At 45.6% G+C, this 19,409-nt stretch overlaps 1 protein-coding gene across 1 annotated transcript in view; it reads left to right on the top strand.

Moving 5' to 3' along the window:
• Nucleotides 1–3,050: 3,050 nt before the first annotated feature.
• Nucleotides 3,051–19,409, top strand: part of SERPING1 (serpin family G member 1) — a 134,245-nt gene continuing 117,886 nt past the window's right edge. Inside the window, exons 1-2 of the mRNA XM_069980797.1 lie at nt 3,051–3,136; nt 3,228–3,347. Coding sequence (XP_069836898.1) covers nt 3,237–3,347 — 111 coding nt within the window. The 5' untranslated portion in view covers nt 3,051–3,136; nt 3,228–3,236. The remainder of the gene's footprint in view (nt 3,137–3,227; nt 3,348–19,409) is intronic.

The raw sequence follows: 19,409 nt of genomic DNA, 5'->3' as shown, positions 1-19,409 counted from the left end.
GCAGCGGGGCGAGTGCTAGTGTTAGGGCTGCACCTGTCCTTTGTCTTGCTGGTCCTATATATACTGACAAGTGCAGTGGCACCAGTAAGGCCCACAGCCCCCTTCTCTCAGCCCCCTTCTCTACTGGAGGTTGGGGCAGAGTGTGGGGTCCGTCCCGGCCGGTCCCGCACCGCGAATGCCATTATTAACAGTATAACTGTGGCCACAGGTAACGAGCATTGCCAACGCCGCTGCACACTTTCATCTCTTCTCACCGCGAATCTACGGTGGTGCCGGAAAGCATGGGGTTATGACTAGGGAACAACCCTGTGTGGTCCCAGTGCAAGAGATCAGTGGTATATACGAAGTACTACTGATCACTTGGTCCAAATGCTGCCGGCACTTTTTATCCCTTGTCACCATGAATCTTTGGTGATGGAATAAAATTAAGTGTCCTGGATTACCTGTAACCACCCCAGATTACTCATAACCACTCCAGTTTACCTGTAACCGCTCAGATTACCCGTAACCACTACAGATTGTCACAGACTGCCTGTAAACCCCCTTATTGCCCATCACCACCCCAGATTGCAAGTAAACACCAACATATTGTCTGTAACCTCTCAAGATAGCTAGTAAACACCCCTAGATTGCCTGTAACCACGCCAAATTGTCCATAAACATCTCAAGTTTACCCATAACAAACCCAGACTACTGATAACCACCCCAGATTGCCTGTAACCACCACAGATTGCCCATTACCACCCCAGAGAGCAAGCAAACACCCCCAGATTACACGCATCTACGGCTCTACTGGGCGTAACAGACTTCCCGAGACCTCCCAGGATCTTCAGCTGACTTGCTCTTTGTCTTACTGGTGATTAGTTCTTTGCTTTAGTAACTGTCCTGAGAACAGTCTGAGAAGGATCCCTGGAGTGGACAAGGGGTACCCTGGAGGACAGGTTTAAGTGTCTTGCATAAGGAGAATCCCTCTAAAACTTTGTCTTAGGTCCCTGACAAGGGCCCTGACCTGGGCCAGGCCTGGCTTCACTCCAGCAGGAGCTCTTTCTTGTCTGTGTCTTTTTCCACCATCTACCAACTAACTGAAGAAGACCTCCCACCAGGAACTAACCACCTTTTTATAGGGGAAACTGGGACTAAATCCCATTGGTGGGAAAATAAAGAAGTGTAATAGGTGGAAACAGAATAAACTTAACCCATTACCTTCAGCTGTACTCATATAAGTAAATACATAACTACAGGACAGAAAGAGACCTCTAGTGGGAAAATACAAGTAAACACCTTCATCCCCTTGTGCGATACCTGACACAGGTACTTTTCCCAGGTCCAATAAAAGTTAGTGGACCACCCATACTAGGAACTATGGTCGAGATTTATCAAAGGGTGTAAAATTTAGACTGGTGCAAACTGCCCACTGCAACCAATCACAGCTCAGCTTCCAGCTCTGGTGAAAGAAAAGAGGAGCTGTGATTGGTTGCTGTGGCAAGTTTGCACCAGTCTAAATTTTACACCCTTTGATCTCCCCCTATGTGTGTGTGTGTGTTTCAGTAGTGTCTGTAACAGTAGTGTATGTGCATGTCAGCAGTGTCTAAAGTTATTAACATGTTTGCTCCCAAAAATGTTCTGCAGCAGCTTTTATTAATGTTGGGCTCTTATAAGAGACCACACCACTAAAAGAAAAAGCTTCCCAGCTTATACTGCCTTTCATGCCAACAATCTGTTGATTGACAGATCTGCTTATAAAGATGTTCTGCAACAGATATTATTTCTGGTTCAATAGCTACACTTGGGAGATCATTTCTCTGTATATGGTCTCTTCAAGGTGTATACGTCTGCACTAGTGTAATCACATTCCAGTATAAATGTGTGTTGTCTGTGGTGTATCTGTATACATGTTAACGGTGCCTCTGTGTATGTGCGTATGTAAATTTATATATATGTGCATTAGTCTGTATATATTTGTGTTGATGTGTGTTGGGTAGTGCGGCGGGGGGGGGGGGGGGTGGGGGGCGGGGGGGGGGGGAGTACAGATTCCAAGGGCTATTGAGCCCCATGAATCCCCTTCCTCCTTTCTTTTCATAATATATTGTTCTAAGTTGTACAGCATAATACTACATGATAGTCTTTAAGTTAAGAACAAAGCACAACTCAAGGAAGACAACAGTCAATTGATTGTTGTATTGTAGTTCACATTCTTAAATATGAATACTCTAACAAATTTACATTGCTGTATGGGAAATTGCCAAAACTTTTTTCTGTGTTTGTTTTTGGGACTGCGATATTTTTCCCATTTTACTGCTATAAACCTTTTTTAACAGTTAACCTAACCTATTGTTAACAGTGTACGTCGATCATATGAGTAAAATCTGCTCTTGTTGTGAGCCCTGTGTGCCATGTTTCTAATGTATTAATAGGGTGAACGTGTGAATAGCATGAACAGTATGTGTATGTGAGCAGAACATGCGGTTTATGGCAAGCAGGCTGTTGGCTCATGCTGATGTGGCAGGCATGCCAGTGGTGCATGCAGTATATTACAGGTAGCTTAGTGGCACATGCAGTATGTAGTGTGTATGTTAGTGGCAGTATGTAGCAGGGATGGTAGTGGCATATGCGGTATGTCGATTGTGTGAATGGAGTTCGTTATTTGATGGTGTGTTTGCAGTGCAAGTACTGGTACTGTGATTAATAACATTTCTAGCGTAATATATATATATATATATATATATATATATATATATATATATATATAACATAAAGGCATATATATTCCCCATAAGGATTTAAAAAAATCGCTTAAAAATACACTACCCAAAAAACATTGTGAATAAATAACATAAAAATGTTAAACGCAAATCTACCATCAGTTTTCCTAAATGAAGTAAAAATTTTAAATTAAAAGTGAAACTCAGAACAGTCAGACTTATTTTTTTAATCGGCAAATACTGAGGGAGGAACTTTTCAGAAGTCAGTGCATTTACAGGAATTTGAGAGAATATTTAACTATTTATCTTGCCATCCCAGCCAATAAGATTCATTTAAAATCACTGGCTAATACATACACACAGTTTTGTGAGACAACATCTAGAGATAAGAGACGGACAACAAGAGGACTGCTGATTATTACAAAGCTTAACAGGTTAGCAGTTCTATTATTTTTCAATATAAGCTTATAATAGAATCATAGAATATTGCGTTGAAATTCAAACATTCTCTGTTCTTGTTTTCAGCCATCTACAATGCAACTTCTTATCCATGTAGTTTTCCTTTTTGCAATTGCAATGTGCAACTGTAATGTGTCTCACTTACATCCCTTTGATACTGGGGTCAGCACAGAAAAAGCAAAACAGGTCAGAACGATTTAACGGATTGATCTAATGTTCTTTGAATTGTGCTTATTAACCATGTTTACTAATTTATTTACAAGCCACAATGCTTAAATGGCATACCTTCTGTTTGCTGAGATTATGGACTAGCATGATACAATAACATTCTATAAATAAAAGTACGAGTGCAATTACCTGTATGTACTGTAAATAAATGCTCACTATTTGTGAATAAGCGGTACCACTTTAAAAACATTGAAATGCACAAATCACTGGGCCCAGAATGGCATCAATCCCCGAGTTCTGAAGGAATTAAGCATTGTGATAGACAGACCCTTATTCCTAATTTTAAAGATTCTGTAATAACAGAGATTGTTCCAAAAGACTGGTGCTTAGCAAATCTGGTGCCAAAATTCAAGAAAGGTTTAACCCTTAGAGGACTGGGCCAATTCAAATTTTTGTGTTTTCGTTTTTTCCTCCTTGTGCTTAAAAGGCCATAGCAGTTGTATTTTTTCACCTAGAAACCCACATGAGCCCTTTTTTTTGCGCCACTAATTGTACTTTGCAATGACAGGCTGAATTTTTACATAAAGTACACTGCGAAACCAGAAAGAAATTCAATGTGGGGTGAAATTGAAAAAGAAAAAAGCATTTCTTTTATTTGTGGTTTTTTCATTTTTACGCCGCTCGCCCTGGGGTAAAACTCCCCTAGGGAGACTTCTAGTATAAGCAAACTGATCTCTCATTGAGATCTATGCTGTATAGTTATACAGCATAGATCAATGAGATAGGAACTGGATTGCTTCCAATTGAGTGCCGAGCCAGGATCAGCGCCATTACGGCGCAGACCCTGGCCCAAGCCGGATGGGTGGATCGCTTCTCCAGGACAACGTCCAGGGTCGTCTAGGGGTTAAAAAGTGATCCTGCAAACTATGGGCCTGTAAGTCTAACATCTATTGTGGTATTTGCAGGTTTTCTGAGAGTTATACTGGAGTATCTGAGGAGGCATTCACATGTTCCATATATGCGGAACAGCATGCAGAGCTCCTGGCATCAGTAGTGTCAGTACTGTAGCGCAAGGATTTAAATTGAATCTGATTTCCAGGCATCAAAATGTTTTATGATGCAGAGAGTTCTGTTATTGCGGTTTTTATCTTCCATGCACAGGCCGTAATCAGGGAAGGAGTGAATGCCCCATTAATGGAATAATCGAATTAACCTTATAACAAAGCTTTAGCATGGGTTTTATGAGGTGGTCAGTTATAGATTGGACCTGAGTGAGGCTTCGGATGTTGTGTATCTGGACTTTTTAAACCCAAAACAAATTGGATACTTTGCCATATAAAAGGTTGGTCAATAAAATGAGGATGCTGGGGCTGGGGGGTTAATATGTAAATAGGTAAGTAACTGGCTGAGTGAAAGGAAACAGGGTGTTTACTGTTTGCTGTGGGCAGTTTACACTATTGTATATTTTACATCTTTTGGTAAATCTTGGCCTAAATGTACAATTATCTGCTAAATACTTAAACACTGAGTAAAACTACTAAGGACTTGTGGGTATTGGTGGACATTAAAAGCCCTATTCCACCGGACGATTATCGTTCAGATTATCGTTAAATCGTTCGAATCTAAACGATAATTGTGCGGTTGAAATGCAGTTAACGATTAATGACCGAACGAGAAATCGTTAATCGCTTTATAAGACCTGGACCTATTTTTATCGTTGCTCGTTCGCAAAACGTTGGCAAATCGTTCGCATCAAATAAGACATCTTTCGGTCGTTCGCAATAGATACGAACGCAATAGCGAATAAATAGCGAAGAAAAAACAATCGCAATTACGATCATAAGTAACGATTATCGTTCCATGGAAATGAGTGAACATTTTCAGGTCTTTCGCAATAGCGGTCGTTTGAGATCGTTAATCGTTAACAATTATACAAACGATAATCGTCCGATGGAATAGGGCCCTAAATTTAACTTTAGTGATCAGTACCAGGTAGCATCTGCCATGGCTAATTAAATTATGGGATGTATCAAAAAAGTCATACATGCTCATGATAACAACATAGTTTTGCCTGCGTACAATTCTTTTGTCAGACCTTGTCATGGAATCTTTTGTACAGTTTTGTGCATCTGTATATAAGAAGTACATGGCTGAACTGGAGCAGGTGCATAGGAGGGCAACCAAGTTTATTAAAGAAATAGTTGGATTCAGGGGTGGATTTGTTATACAAATTACCGATATACAGTACACTTATCATGGGAAATGCACATAAAGTGCTTTTTTCCCTGCACTTACTACTGCATCAAGGCTTCACTTTCTGGATAAAATGGTGATGTCACGACCCGACTCCCAGAGCTGTACGGGCAGTGTCTGCTGGAGAGGATGATGGCAGGGGGACACTGAGGGACACAGGGCACCGGAGGTACACTGAGCATCCCTCTGCCATCATCCTCTCCAGCAGCCACAGCCTACACAGCTCTGGGAGTTGGGTTGTGACGTCACCATTTTATCCAGGAAGTGAAGCCTTGATGCAGTAGTAAGTGCAGGGGAAAAAAGCACTTTATAAGCATAACTTTTGGGTTGCAATACAATACCTCAATAAACATTTTCACCGGACTTGTCCTTTAAAAGTACCCTGGGCTGTCCACTCAACCTTAGCCCCACCCTAGACTACCACCCCACCCCCACCCTGCAAGGCCCTAGAGCGAAAAAAAGATGGTCCCCTGTGTAGCCCCCTATAGTAGATGGCCCTGTGTGCTGTTGCCCCCTGAGAGTAGTCCCCCTATACTAGATGTCCCCCATGACTAGATTAAAAAAAAAAACATTTATTTCCCACATGCTTCCCTGATGCTGCTGGTCTTCCAGTGCACGCTCTCCTATTCTGTCTTAGAAACATAGAAGATTGTCGGGTCGGGTCCATCTAGTCTGCCCCTTTAGTATTTCCATTCTTATTATCTTAGGATAGATATATGTTTATTCCAGGCCTGTTTAAATTCTGTTATTGTAGATTTACCAACCATATTTGCAGGAAGTTTGTTCCAAGCATCTACTACTCTTTCAGTAAAGTAATATTTTCTCACATTGCTTCTTATCTTTCCCCCCAACTAACCTCTCACTGTGTCCTCTTGTTCTTAAGTGCAATTTTTTTTTACTAAAAACACTTCCTTCCAGAACCTTATTTAGTCTTTTAACATACTTTTTTTTTTTTTATCCAAATTATTTTTATTGAAATATATGCATTTTTTCTTTAACAAACAACAACTCCCCAGAGGGCATACCCTCCGACCCCTACCCTCCCTAACCCTCCCCCCACTCCTCAGTCCTGTCAGTTCCACAGTCCTTGTGAGCATACATAGAAGTCTGCAGTCCACGGTTCTCGACCTCCTTCCACCGCGTAAGCGGGTCTGCAATTGAAAAATGTTCACCAAGGGCAATTAAATGTAAAGCACGACCAAGTAGCCTGACTGGGCCATGCCCTGCACACCTCCCACCAGCCAGCGGAGACAAGATACAGGCAGTGATAGCATAAATCGTCCCTCCTCCCTGCCCACCCCGCCTCCCAGCCTATGTGTGAGAGCCAGTGGACCCTAGTTCAGGGATAGCCAACCATTTTCCCCAGAGTTTCTCAAATTTCTTGGATGCTTTTCGTTGTTCATACGCATATCTCTCCATGCCAATCAACCAATTAAACTTCCCCACAAATTCCGATACCGAAGGAGGGGTCTCGTCCAACCAATGCTGCGCAATGAGTTTACGCGCCATAAATAGAATACGGGCTACTGCAGTTTGTTCTACAACAGGTAGTGCTACGTCTTCCACATATCCTAACACATAAACCAGTGGAGACTGTTGCAATTCCACTGAGTATGCTTTTTGTATGGCCGACGCCACCCCTCTCCAATAGCGGAACAGCTTGGGACAGCGCCAGAACATGTGCAGTATCCCCCCTTCATGAACATGACAACGTTGGCACATGGGTGTGTCCCGGACCCCTATGCGGAAGAGGAATTGTGGTGTGCGATACACCCGGTGCAACAGGTAGAGGTGTGATAGCCTATGCTGCTCCCCTAAGGACAGTTTAGGTGTCATTTCCATTATTTCTGTCCATTGACCTTCCTCTATAGGGCCTATGTCTGCCTCCCATTTCTCCCGCGACTGAAGGGGAAATCTATCTAGGTGCTTGGATATAATATTTCGGTATAAACAGGAGATAAGTCCCTTAGTGGACTCAGAGTCCCCTACAATGTTCATAGGTGGCAGATAATGTACGTCTGATGCCAATATTTCCCCTTCCGCTTCACATGCATGGCGTAGCTGTAAATATTTGTAAAATTGAGTATGGGGCAGTACAAATTGACTTTGCAGTTGGTCAAACCGTTTCAGCTGTCTGCCATCATACAATTGCATTACTCTCCTAATTCCTGTGTCTCTCCAGGCGGAAAACCCCTCCAGAAAATACAATTCTCCCAACCATGGAGTATCCCATATGGATGTGTATTGTGTATAGCCCGTGACACCATATAGGCTCCGGATCTTCCACCATAATTTATGTATAAGTAACAGCGTTGGTATCTGAGGATTGAGCATTAATATCTTTTTAGCTTCCAGGGTCTCAAACAGAGAGTCTGACTGTAAGTGGTGTCCAAGCAGAGCTTTGTTCTGGTCGCCCCCGTCACCCACTTCCCATCCCCGCAGGTGTTGTAATTGGGCCGCAAGGAAGTACATTGCGGCATTGGGAATGGCAAGACCCCCATCATCTTTAGCCCTCTGTAAAGTTTCTAGTTTAATGCGGAGGTGCTGGGAACCCCATATCAATGCACGGAAGAGAGAGTGAATCTTGCAGAAAAGGCGAGAGGGAAGCCACACAGGGAAGTTATGTAAAATATATTACAGCTGTGGCATCCATATCATCTTCACCAGATTCGCCCTGCCCACCACTGACAACGGCAGCTTACGCCAAACCGCCAGTTTCTGCTGAAATTTATCAGAGGTGTCATGTTCAGTTTTTCATATGCTCTGACCTCTCTGGAGATAAATACTCCCAGGTACTTAAACGTACTAACACTCCTTAATGGGATGGCCGGATCTAATTGCAGAGTGTCTTCTGAATCCACGGGCATAATGACTGATTTGTCCCAATTTATAGTAAGACCCGAATATGTTCCAAATTCATTTATAGTGGCCATGGCAGTAGAGAGGGAGGCGGAGGAGTCATTAAGGTAAAGTAATAAATCATCGGCGTACAACGCCAATTTATCCTCCCTCGCTCCCCTCCGAAAGCCAACCACCCCGGGATGCGAGCGCAACAGGGAGGCCAAGGGCTATATAGCCAGCGCAAATAGTAACGGGGAGATCAGGCATCCCTGCCGTGTTCCCCGATGAAGCGGAAAAGATGGGGACAGCCCACCATTTATCCGCAGACGAGCCACTGGGGCCGAGTATAGCAGTTGTATAGATGAGAGGAACACTGGTCCAAACCCCATCCGCTCCAATACCGCCCACAAGTATGACCATTCGACGCTGTCAAATGCCTTGACAGCGTCCAATGAGCAAACCACTCGAGCCCCGGGATTATCCACCGGTATCTGTAAATTGAGGTGTAGTCTGCGTATATTCAACGCCGTGGATCTAGCAGGGATAAATCCGGTCTGATCGGGGTGTATCAAAGATGAAATGACCCCAGAGAGACGAGTAGCCAGAGCCTTAGCTATGATTTTAATGTCAACTGGAAGTAATGAAATAGGCCTATAGGAATCAGGAGTCAAAGGATCTCTCCCAGGTTTTGGTAAGACCACTATTATCGCCTCCTGCATAGACACTGGCAGGGTGCCTGATTCCAATGAGGCTTTCCATAGCTCCAGCAATTTGGGGAGCAGGGGTTTCCCAACCAATTTATACAATTCAGCTGGGAGTCCGTCTGATCCTGGTGCTTTGTAGTTATGTAGCGAGGTTACCGCCGCCTCTAATTCTTCTAAAGTTAATGGCGTGTCTAAAAAGGCCTGCTGTTCCGATGTGAGGGTTGGTAATGATATACCTCTCAAAAACTGCGTCACCTGAGTCGGAGTTACCGTAGTATGGTGGGAGTATAACGTTAAATAATATCTTCTAAACACCTCTAGTATATCCGTCAATGCTGTCCTACATCCCTTCCTGATTTCTAATACCCGTGATGTACGAGGGGTCCCTTTAGGCTTTGGCGACCACTGCCAGGATGTGTCCCGCCTTCTCCCCCTCCACAAAAAAGGAATGTTTAGCAAATGTACGCTTTTGTGCTGCGGACTCCATATCGAATATATTGACAGCCTTATGGGCCGCTTGAAGCCTCCGGGGCAGTAGCCCCCGTCGGTTGCAAGATATGCTGCTCTTCCCTCTCTCTTAAGCCCTTCAGTAGGTCCCTTCGCAATTGTCCCCTTCTTCTTTTCACCCCAGTGATACGCTGGATAAAGTGACCCTGTAAGTATGCCTTCATAGCATCCCATTCCACCTGGAGAGACACAGAACCCCCATTTAACACAAAGTACTCATCTACTACCGGAATCACTGTGGTCGGGTCCAAAACGGTCAACCAATGTGGGTTCAGTCTCCACAGGCCCCTCCCGACCACCCCGGAACCAGGATGTGTTAATTGAAGTTTCATGGGTGAGTGATCTGAGAGAGTCCTAGGGAGATAATCAACACCAGTTATAAGGTTCAACATGTGCTCAGAGCAGACAGCTAAATCTATTCTAGATAGTGAATGATGCGTGGATGAGTAACAGGAATAAATCCGCTCCCCCGGATGTCTCTGTCGCCAAACGTCAGTTAAGGACAATTCTTTTAGCATTTTCCCCATAGCGGTAGCACCAGCGGCTAAATTCACTGAACCCACGCTAAGTTTGTCTATGGAGGGATCAACCACCATGTTGAAATCCCCTACTATCAGAAGAGGGACATCCGGGTGAGCCCAGCCAAACTCCATCACTCTATGTAAGACCGTGCAGCTATATGGAGGCGGGACATAGACCGCAGCAAGAATGCATCTAATCCCATAGATATAAACAGATGAACCTACCCTCTTGATCAATTTTACTGTCCATGCATGTGAAGGGAATATCTTTATGCACCAATATGCTCACCCCCCTAGAGTATTGCGTATGAACAGAATGGTAACTCCAACCCACCCATGCACGCCTCAAATACTGAGTGGTATCTGCAGTCAAATGTGTTTCCTGTACACACAGTACCACTGGGTGATACTGTCGCAGGAAGTCAAACAGTGCATACCGCTTATCCGCATCTCCCAGGCCCCGCACATTCCATGAGATCACTGTAAGTTTGCTAGCCATAGTCACTACTTAACACATATCCAAGAAAATTACAATGCTGCCCAGTGGACATATCTGTGAACATACAAAGGTTCAATAAGCTAAGATGGAAATCATATTGCCATACTAAGAATGGCCACTGGGCAGCAGAGACGTACAGGTTTCTGAACAGATCATGCAAAGCAAAACATTGCCATATTAAGACTGGCCACAGGGCGGCAGAGGTGTGCAGGTTTCTAAACAGATCATGCAGAGTAAAACATTGCCATACTAATAATGGCCACTGGGTGGCGGAGGCACATAGGTCTCTAAACGGCTCATGCAGATGAAAACGTTGCCACACTAAGAATGGCCACTGGGTGGCAGAGGTGTACAGGTTTCTGAACAGATCATGCAGGTGGAAAAGAAACGTAAGGCACCATGTGGATCCCGACAGTTGAAAAAAAAAGGAAAAACCCCTTAACTGAAAACCAAACAACACGGTTCCCAAAAACAAGGCGATCTGCACCCAAAAAATCTGCAGATTAGGGCACCAGTTCTCCATGACCGCAATACAATGAACAAACAGTCAGATATAATGCAGTGAGAATAAAGCAGGGCGAGTCCCACTTAAAACAGGAGAAATGTAATCCTGCGGGCCAGCAGGAGATTATAAAAAAAAGGGGGGAGAGAAGAACTTGAATACTCTCCAGACACCCGGACAGCTTCCGAGGGCAACAAAACTTTAACTTGAGTAGGTAACTCTTGAGCTCAGGCCGGTGCATCACGGTTATGTGGGCTGCGTCTTCCATGAAGATGCTGTTCTTCCTGGTCCAGCCAGCGCGTCGCATCTCTTGGAGAAGTGAAAAAATGAGTGTCCCCTGCTGCCACGACCCGTAGCTTGGCCGGATACAGCATGGCATATGGCAACTGGAGATTGCGCAACCTCTTCTTTACCTCCAGAAATTGCGCCCGCTGTTTCTGGACTTCCGCGGAATGATCAGGGAAGAAAGATATTTTGCTGCCATTAATAGTAACCTCTGGTAAATTCCGGGCAGCTCGCAATATAGTGTCACGATCACGGTAATGGAGCAATTTCACCAATACTGCACGAGGTGGGGAGCCAGGTGGGAGGGGTCGGGTGGGTACCCTATGAGCCCTTTCAACAGCATACATAGGGGACAGATTATCCTTCCCAAAAACCTCAGAGAGCCAGTTCTCAAAGTATTATGTGGGGTGTGCACCCTCCATTCTCTCCGGCGCTCCCACCAGTCTTACATTATTCCGTCTCAGACGGTTCTCCAGGTCGTCCGTTTTTAATAGCAATTGGGAAATAACTTGATCATGCTTGCGGGAAGTTGTGGCGATAGGCGCAACCTTGTCTTCCAGGTCCCCCACTCTGTGCTCCACTTCCGTGGTTCTATCACTGACTTTGCGTAAATCTTGGCGGAGAAACCCCACTTCTCCCTGCAAGCTGCCCACTTGTTGTGTAAGAGAAGAAATAGCAGCATTACATTTGGTCATAGAGGAGTTGCATTGTGAGACTGCCAGCAAAATGTCTCTCAGTGTGGGCTCCTGTGCACAGACTGTCCCTGGGGCATAGGGTGGAATACTGCTCTGCTGTGCTTCCCCTGCCACAGCCTCCATGTATTCCTCTTCTCCCTCCTTGTCACTGCAGCCCCCCGCCATGTCTGTCTCTGAAAGGGTAATCTCTATGGGGCTTTCCTCTATAGCTTCCCCCTCCACCGGATCATACCGTACACAGCCATTGCTCATCAGTGGGGTCGGTGGTTTCTGGAATTCCGCCAGCCTGGCAGCTGTCCCTGCAGTAAGCTGCCTTGTACTGCGTCGCGTGTGAGGCGGCGGGCCGGCGCCATCTTGGATTTCTCGGCCGCCCGTTCCCGCCGTTGATTTTGTCTTTTTGGGGACCCTTCCAGCCATCTGCCCGGACTTCTCTGCACCCCTGGGAGTGTTGACAGTGAGGATGGTGGCCCGCAGGAGTAGTACTTTGCCGGTAATCAGCGGGACCCGCGGGAGCTCTCAGACCTCGCGTCCGCTCACATGTCCGGCTAGGCTCCGCCCCCGTCTTTTAACATACTTAAAGTGTCACTGTCGTGAATTTTTTTTTGCAGAAATCAATAGTACAGGCGATTTTAAGAAACTTTGTCATTGGGTTTATTAGCCGAAAAATGCATTTTTATCATGAAAAAGCAGTTTGAAGCTCTCCCCCCTGTCTTCATTGTTCTCCTGTGGAGAGAGCTAAATAAAAGACCAAAACAGGACAACAAAGAGTTAATCTACAAATCCCTCATCCTGTATCTCCTCTGACCATCAGCACTGACCTCCCTGACCTCTAATTACAGCTGTCACCCAGCTCTGTGCCTGTAATCCTCTGATATCTGCTTTCTGCTGCAGCTTAAGGCCCTTTTCCACCAACAGATCTGACGACAGATTAGCTGCCAAAGATTTGAAGCCAAACCCAGGAACAGACTATAATCAGAGAACAGGTCAAAAGACTTTCAAGGGAAAGACTGGATTTCTCCTTTTCAAATCCACTCCTGGGTTTGGCTACAAATCTTTGGCAGATAATCTGTCGTCAGAACTGTTGGTGGAATAGGGCCTTAACTCCCTCCTTTCTCCTCCCCCCTCCCCTCTCTATAAAAACAGAGTGTGACTCATGCAACAATTCAACAAGTCACAATTTTCAGATTTTTTTGGAGTGGATAAAAAAGAGGAAGGAGGGGGGGGGGACCTGGGAAAAGGCTTTTTAAATGCAGATAATGGAATATTTGTCTAATAAACCCAATAACAAAGTTTCTTAAAATCGCCTGGACTATTGATTTCTGCAAAAAAAAAAAAAAAAACGACAGTGACTCTTTAAAGGTTTCAATTATGTCCCTTCTTTCCCTTATTTCTTCCAGACTATACAGATTCAAATAGTTAAGTCTCCTGATATGGTTTATGCCTGACACCCTCCCCCATTTTTTTAGCCCCTCTTGTAGGTGAGGTCTCCAGAACTGGACACAGTATTCCAGACGTGGTCCCACTGGAGCTCTATACAGCGGGATCACAATCTCCCTCTTCCTACTGGTTATACCTCTAGCTATACAGCCCAACATAAGATTTGCTTTCCTCACCGCCTGGTTGCAGAAATCAATAGTACAGGTTATTTTAAGAAACTTTGTAATTGTATTTATTAGGCAAATATGCCATTATCTGCATAAAAAAAGACTTTCCCCAGGTCCACCCCCTCCTCTCTCATCCACTGCTCATTATCAGGAAAGCTCAACTCTTTTACATCAGTCGAGAGTCGAGTTCTGTCTGTTCTATGGAGGGGAGGGGGGAGGAGGGAAATTAGTCGCCAGCAGAGAGCAGAGAACAAAGGATTATACAGTGGGAGCTGCATGAAAGCCCGTTTTCAGAGGTCAGAGAGGTCAGTGCTTACTGTCAGAGGAGATAGCCATGTGATTAAGCTGTACATCACGCTAAATGTAGCTGGGATGTAGCTGTACTATTGATTTCTGCAAAAAAAAACATTTAAACGACAGTGACACTTTAAGACTGTCAGAAATCACTACCCCTAAATCCTTCTCTTCTGAAGTCTTTTCCAACACAGAACTACTGGATAGAGCATTCCTCCTCCCCAAGTGCATTATTTTACATTTGGAAACATTAAACTGCAATTTCCAATGTTTGGACCACTTATCTAGTAGAGCTAAATCATTTTCCATATTACTGATGCAGTGTCCCAGAACGCAAGGACTACTACTCCTATTATGGCCATTTCTATTGCTGTGTCCATGCCTGTTCTGGTGAGTGTTTGCACTGCAACTGCTGCTGGTTTTCCCCTAGTATTCTCTGGTAATGTGCATTCTCATGTGTATTCTCATGTATTCCTGTGTATTATTACATTGTACAGTGGTATGCAAGGCTGTTGATCATGCCAGTGCCCTGTAACCATGGTTCCTCCAATGGCCAACTAGCTCTGGCCAGGAGCAACCTTGCGACCTCCCACTTCCTCCTAAAAAGTTAGTCTTCCCCCTGCTCCCAAGCAAGGACGGTGTGTGTCGTCCCTCTCCTACCTCAGAGGAGTTGGACTTCTTCTTTGCAGCTCCCACTTCACCACTACAAGTGTGGATCGAGTGCTGTGCTGCGCCTGCTCAAGTGTCTGGAGTCTTCTCTCTCATCTGGGTGTCATTCCGTTATCTCTCATCATCGCTACAAGGATTCACAGCAAGTATTATTCTCAAGCTAATCCACCCAGCAACGCTATTTCCCTCATACTCCTACTCCCATCATCCGGCACGTATTCTCACAGCCTATGCAGCACCACTCCTGCTTTATTGGTCAAAGCCTGCTATATACCCGGTTGCATCCGGACAGAACTGTTGCTACTAGTTACCTCATCTATAATAAAACCGCTGTTACTGAACCCTGGCATTGGTGTCCACTAACTGGTGCCCTGACTAAGTGCAGCGAAGAATCGCATGCCCATCATCACCCGCAGATTCCACAGACCGGCCCTACAGCTGTGCCACCCTCAGGCCTATACCGTGACAAGTATAACCCCTGCAGCTGCCCCGGTCATTGCCCGCTCAAAACACCAGCACTACGGAAGTGGCCCCCAGGGGCCAGAGCATCGCACTGACACCTTCAGGAATATCAACCCTATTGCACACTTTTGTGTCATCAGCAAACAGACAAACTTTACCTACCAAACCTTCGCCTATGTCACATACAAACATATTAAAAATTATGGAATATCCATACTGGGACACTACAGTACACAGTATTACACAGCAGGGAGGCATAGTATTACATAGGAGGCACAGTAGCACACAGTAGGGAGGCATAGTAATACATGGGAGGCACAGAAGTACACAGTAGGGTGGCCTAGTACATGGGAAGAACAGCACTACATGGGAGGCATGATGCTCCAGTTAAAAAAAAAAACAGCAGATAATTTATGTGCAGTGTGTAGATTCCCTACCATCAATCACAGCAGTTCAGGTCTCTGGCCAGGCTCAGAGCACACACAGCTGAGGGAAGGGGAAGGCTGATCTTCTGCTGCAGCTCCACCGCTCCTGTTCATTTCCACCTATAGACAAGTCTGCCAGCCTGGGTAAAGTGTAAATGTGTTGCAGTGAGAAGAGACTCTCCTCACCCATCCACCTCACATCTCTCCTGCTAACAGCCAGCAAACTGTTGGCTGTATTGCTGGGTCTGTGTGACCCATAGGTGCACCTACAGCTGTATGTAACAAGTGATGGGGGGGGCCTTACTGGTCAGAGGGGCCCCCTATGAATCATGGGCCCCCGGGCAGCCACCCTTCCTGCCCAATGGGAAAGACGGCTCTGCTCCTAAGCAACTGCTGTCTTGCCACTTCCACTCCAGGCTTGCTGTTACCCTTCTGCCTTTGTCACTGAGCTGCTTGGCTGCTCACTGCTCCATCCACCAACACTCCTCTACCTCTTGCCTGTACCAGGCTAGCTTCCAGTGTTACCCCAGTTTCAGTGTGCTATATGTGCTGCATGGGATAACCTGATAGCTGTCCATTTTCCCTCCCTGTCCTTCCGCATTAGCAATCCCTGCCTTTGGCTAGTCAAATCTGGCTAGTCAATGGCATCTTACTGTCCCCGGTCTATGACTGTTTCCTGTGGCAAGGTTATTGGTGCTGTATAACACAGCACCAATTGTAGTGCCCCAGTACAGGTGTACCACTAAGTCCTGTATCCCACCTGTAAAAAGGTATTTCCGTCAGGTGTCCCATTCTGGGATGATGGGGGCCTTTCGGCATCATCACCACTTAGTGTCTTACTGTCTGTTGTGCACAACTGAAGGGGAAAGGGTTAACTTTGTTTAACTTTTATGTTTTAGCCAATCACTAGCTTGGTGCCACACACTGTTCTTGCTTATCCCTCTCTTACACCTCTCTTCTTCCAGCACTTTCCTCACCAATAGGAGGTTAGTCCTGGTCATCACTATATAGGAAGGTTAGTTCCTGGTGGGAGGGTTTTTTGTCAGTTGTTGGAGAGAGATAAAGATATGCGGTGTCGCACCACAGGTGTTTTTGTCTCTCCTGAGCACCTCTCAAAAGCTTCCTCTTTCAGGATAAAAAGTGGTGATGAGGTATTTTACAGTTTCGCCACTAGGTGTCAGTATTGTGTATGTCTATGTGTTGCACAGCTGAAGTCAGTAATGGGTTAATGTTTTATATGTACCATCTGTGTTATTAACCAATAGGAGCAGCTCTCTTTGTCTGACCCATCTCTTTTCTTCTTTCTTATGCACACACTCATCCCCACCATTCACAGGGAAGTTCACTTTAGCCTCCTGTTCCTGCAGTAGCTAAGCCAGGGCCTGGCTGATGCCAGGACCCCTGTCAGGGACAACCAAGGCAGTTGTCTAGACCCCCAACTGTGTAGATGCTGCTAGAGACAACCAGTTCTTTCAACACCTCTACTATATCTACTATGCAGTGCTAAGCACTTCACAGAGAGAGAAATCAAGGAACACCCTAATCCATGCCGAGAACACATCTAAAAAGAGCAAAGCGGTATCCTGAACACAAGAGGATCTAGCCTGGATAGGACAAAATTACCGTAAAGTAGGTCTACGTAAGGGCAGTTTCTAGGACCAGGCAGGCCGCGCCACCACACGGAGCGCCGACAGCTAAGGGGGCGCCCGAGACCGCCCATCCCCCTGCCCTGACCCCCTCTTCCCCCGCTCAGATCTCATCTCTCCGGCAGAAAGATCCTCCAACAGGCGCAGTGATGACGTCATCGCAGCTCCTGCAGGATCCGTGTGTGTTGGGGTAATGCAGGGGACTCTAATACTACAGATAGGGGTAATGCAAGGGGACACTATTACTACATACAGTATGAGGGCAATGCAAGGGGACGGTATTACTAAATATAGTGGCAATGCAGGGGGACACTATTACTACATATAGGGGCAATACAGGTGGACACTGTTACTACATAAAGGGGCAATGCAGGGGACTTTATTACTACATATAGGGACAATGCAGGGTACTTTATTACTACATATAGGGACAATGCAGGGGGACACTATTATAACATATAGGGGCAATGCAGGGGACTTTATTACTACATATAGGGGCAAATCAGGGGACTTTATTACTACAGATAGGGCCAATGCAGGGGGACACTATAACTACATATGGGGCAATGCAGGGAGAAAATATTTCTACACATAAGGGCAATGCAGGGGGACAGTATTACTACATATAGGGTTAATGCAGGGGACTCTAATACTACATATAGGGGCGATGCAGGGGACTTTATTACTACATATAGGGGCAGTGCAGGGGGACACTATTACTACATATAGGGACAATGCAGGGGGACACTATTATAACATATAGGGGCAATGCAGGGGACTTTATTACTACATATAGGGGCAAATCAGGGGACTTTATTACTACAGATAGGGCCAATGCAGGGGGACACTATAACTACATATGGGGCAATGCAGGGAGACAATATTTCTACACATAAGGGCAATGCAGGGGGACAGTATTATTACATATAGGGTTAATGCAGGGGACTCTAATACTACATATAGGGTCGATGCAGGGGACTTTATTACTACATATAGGGGCAGTGCAGGGGGACACTATTACTACATATAGGGACAATGCATGGGACACTAATACTACATATAGGGGCGATGCAGGGGACTTTATTATTACATATAGGGACAATGCAGGGGGACACTACTACTACATATAGGGACAATGCAGGGGACATTATTATTACAGATAGGGGTGCGATGCCCTGGCGGGTGTTGTAAGCTGGCAGGAACCGGGGCAGCTGCAGGGTATAGGATTGTCACAGTATGGGGCCTGAGGATGGCACAGCTGAGGGACCGGTCTGCGGATTCTTGCGGTAGAATTGCTACTGGGCATGCGATTCTTCGCTGTACCTAGTCAGGGCACCAGTAAACGGACACCAATGCCAGGGTTCAGTAACAGCGGTGGTTACACTTTTATTGTAACTGAGGTAACTGGTAGCAACAGTCTCGTCCGGATGCAACCGGGTATATAGCAGACTTGTAAAGACAGAGCTAAGGTGGTGCTGCATAGGCTGAGGTGAAACGTGCCAGATGATGGGAGTAGTAGTGAGAGAGGAATAGAGATGATGGGTGGATTTAGAGTACTTGCGGTATTAATCTTGACTTAATGAGGAGATGAATAACAGGAACGACACCCAGATGAGAGGATACTCCAGGCACTTGAGCAGACGGACAGCCAGGATCTGTTACAGCCACACACCAGGTCCACTCTTCTGAAGGTGAAGAGGGCCGTAGGACACCTTATCTCCTTGAAGGTAGGAGACAGGAATACACAACCTCCTCCCTTGAGGACAGGGAGAAGACCACTTCCTTCCTCTCTGAGGTAGAGGACGGAACTCAACAGCAAGGGGAAGTCACATGGTATCCCTGGCCAAAGCTCGACGGCCATTGGAGGAACCATGGTTACAGGGCTCGGTCACGTGATCCACAGCCTTTGCATACCACTGCACAGAGTTAAACACATATACAATATACATGAACCTGAGAGTAATAGGGACTACATAGTCACAGTTGCAGTGCAAATAGTTTCCAGAACAGGCATGGCTGTAGCAGCAAAAGTAAACTGACAGTGAGAAACAGACAGCGTGTTCTGGGACACTGCAGGGGCAATGCAGGGGACACTATTACTACATAAAGGGGCAATGCAGGGGACTTTATTGCTACAGATAGGGCCAATGCAGGGGGACACTATTACTACATA

The sequence above is a fragment of the Dendropsophus ebraccatus genome, chromosome 8 (assembly GCF_027789765.1).
Source record: "Dendropsophus ebraccatus isolate aDenEbr1 chromosome 8, aDenEbr1.pat, whole genome shotgun sequence".
NCBI classification, from domain to species: Eukaryota; Metazoa; Chordata; class Amphibia; order Anura; family Hylidae; genus Dendropsophus; species Dendropsophus ebraccatus.
The sequence above is the reverse complement of the archived record's forward strand: the minus strand, read 5'-3'. Positions and strand labels throughout refer to the sequence as shown.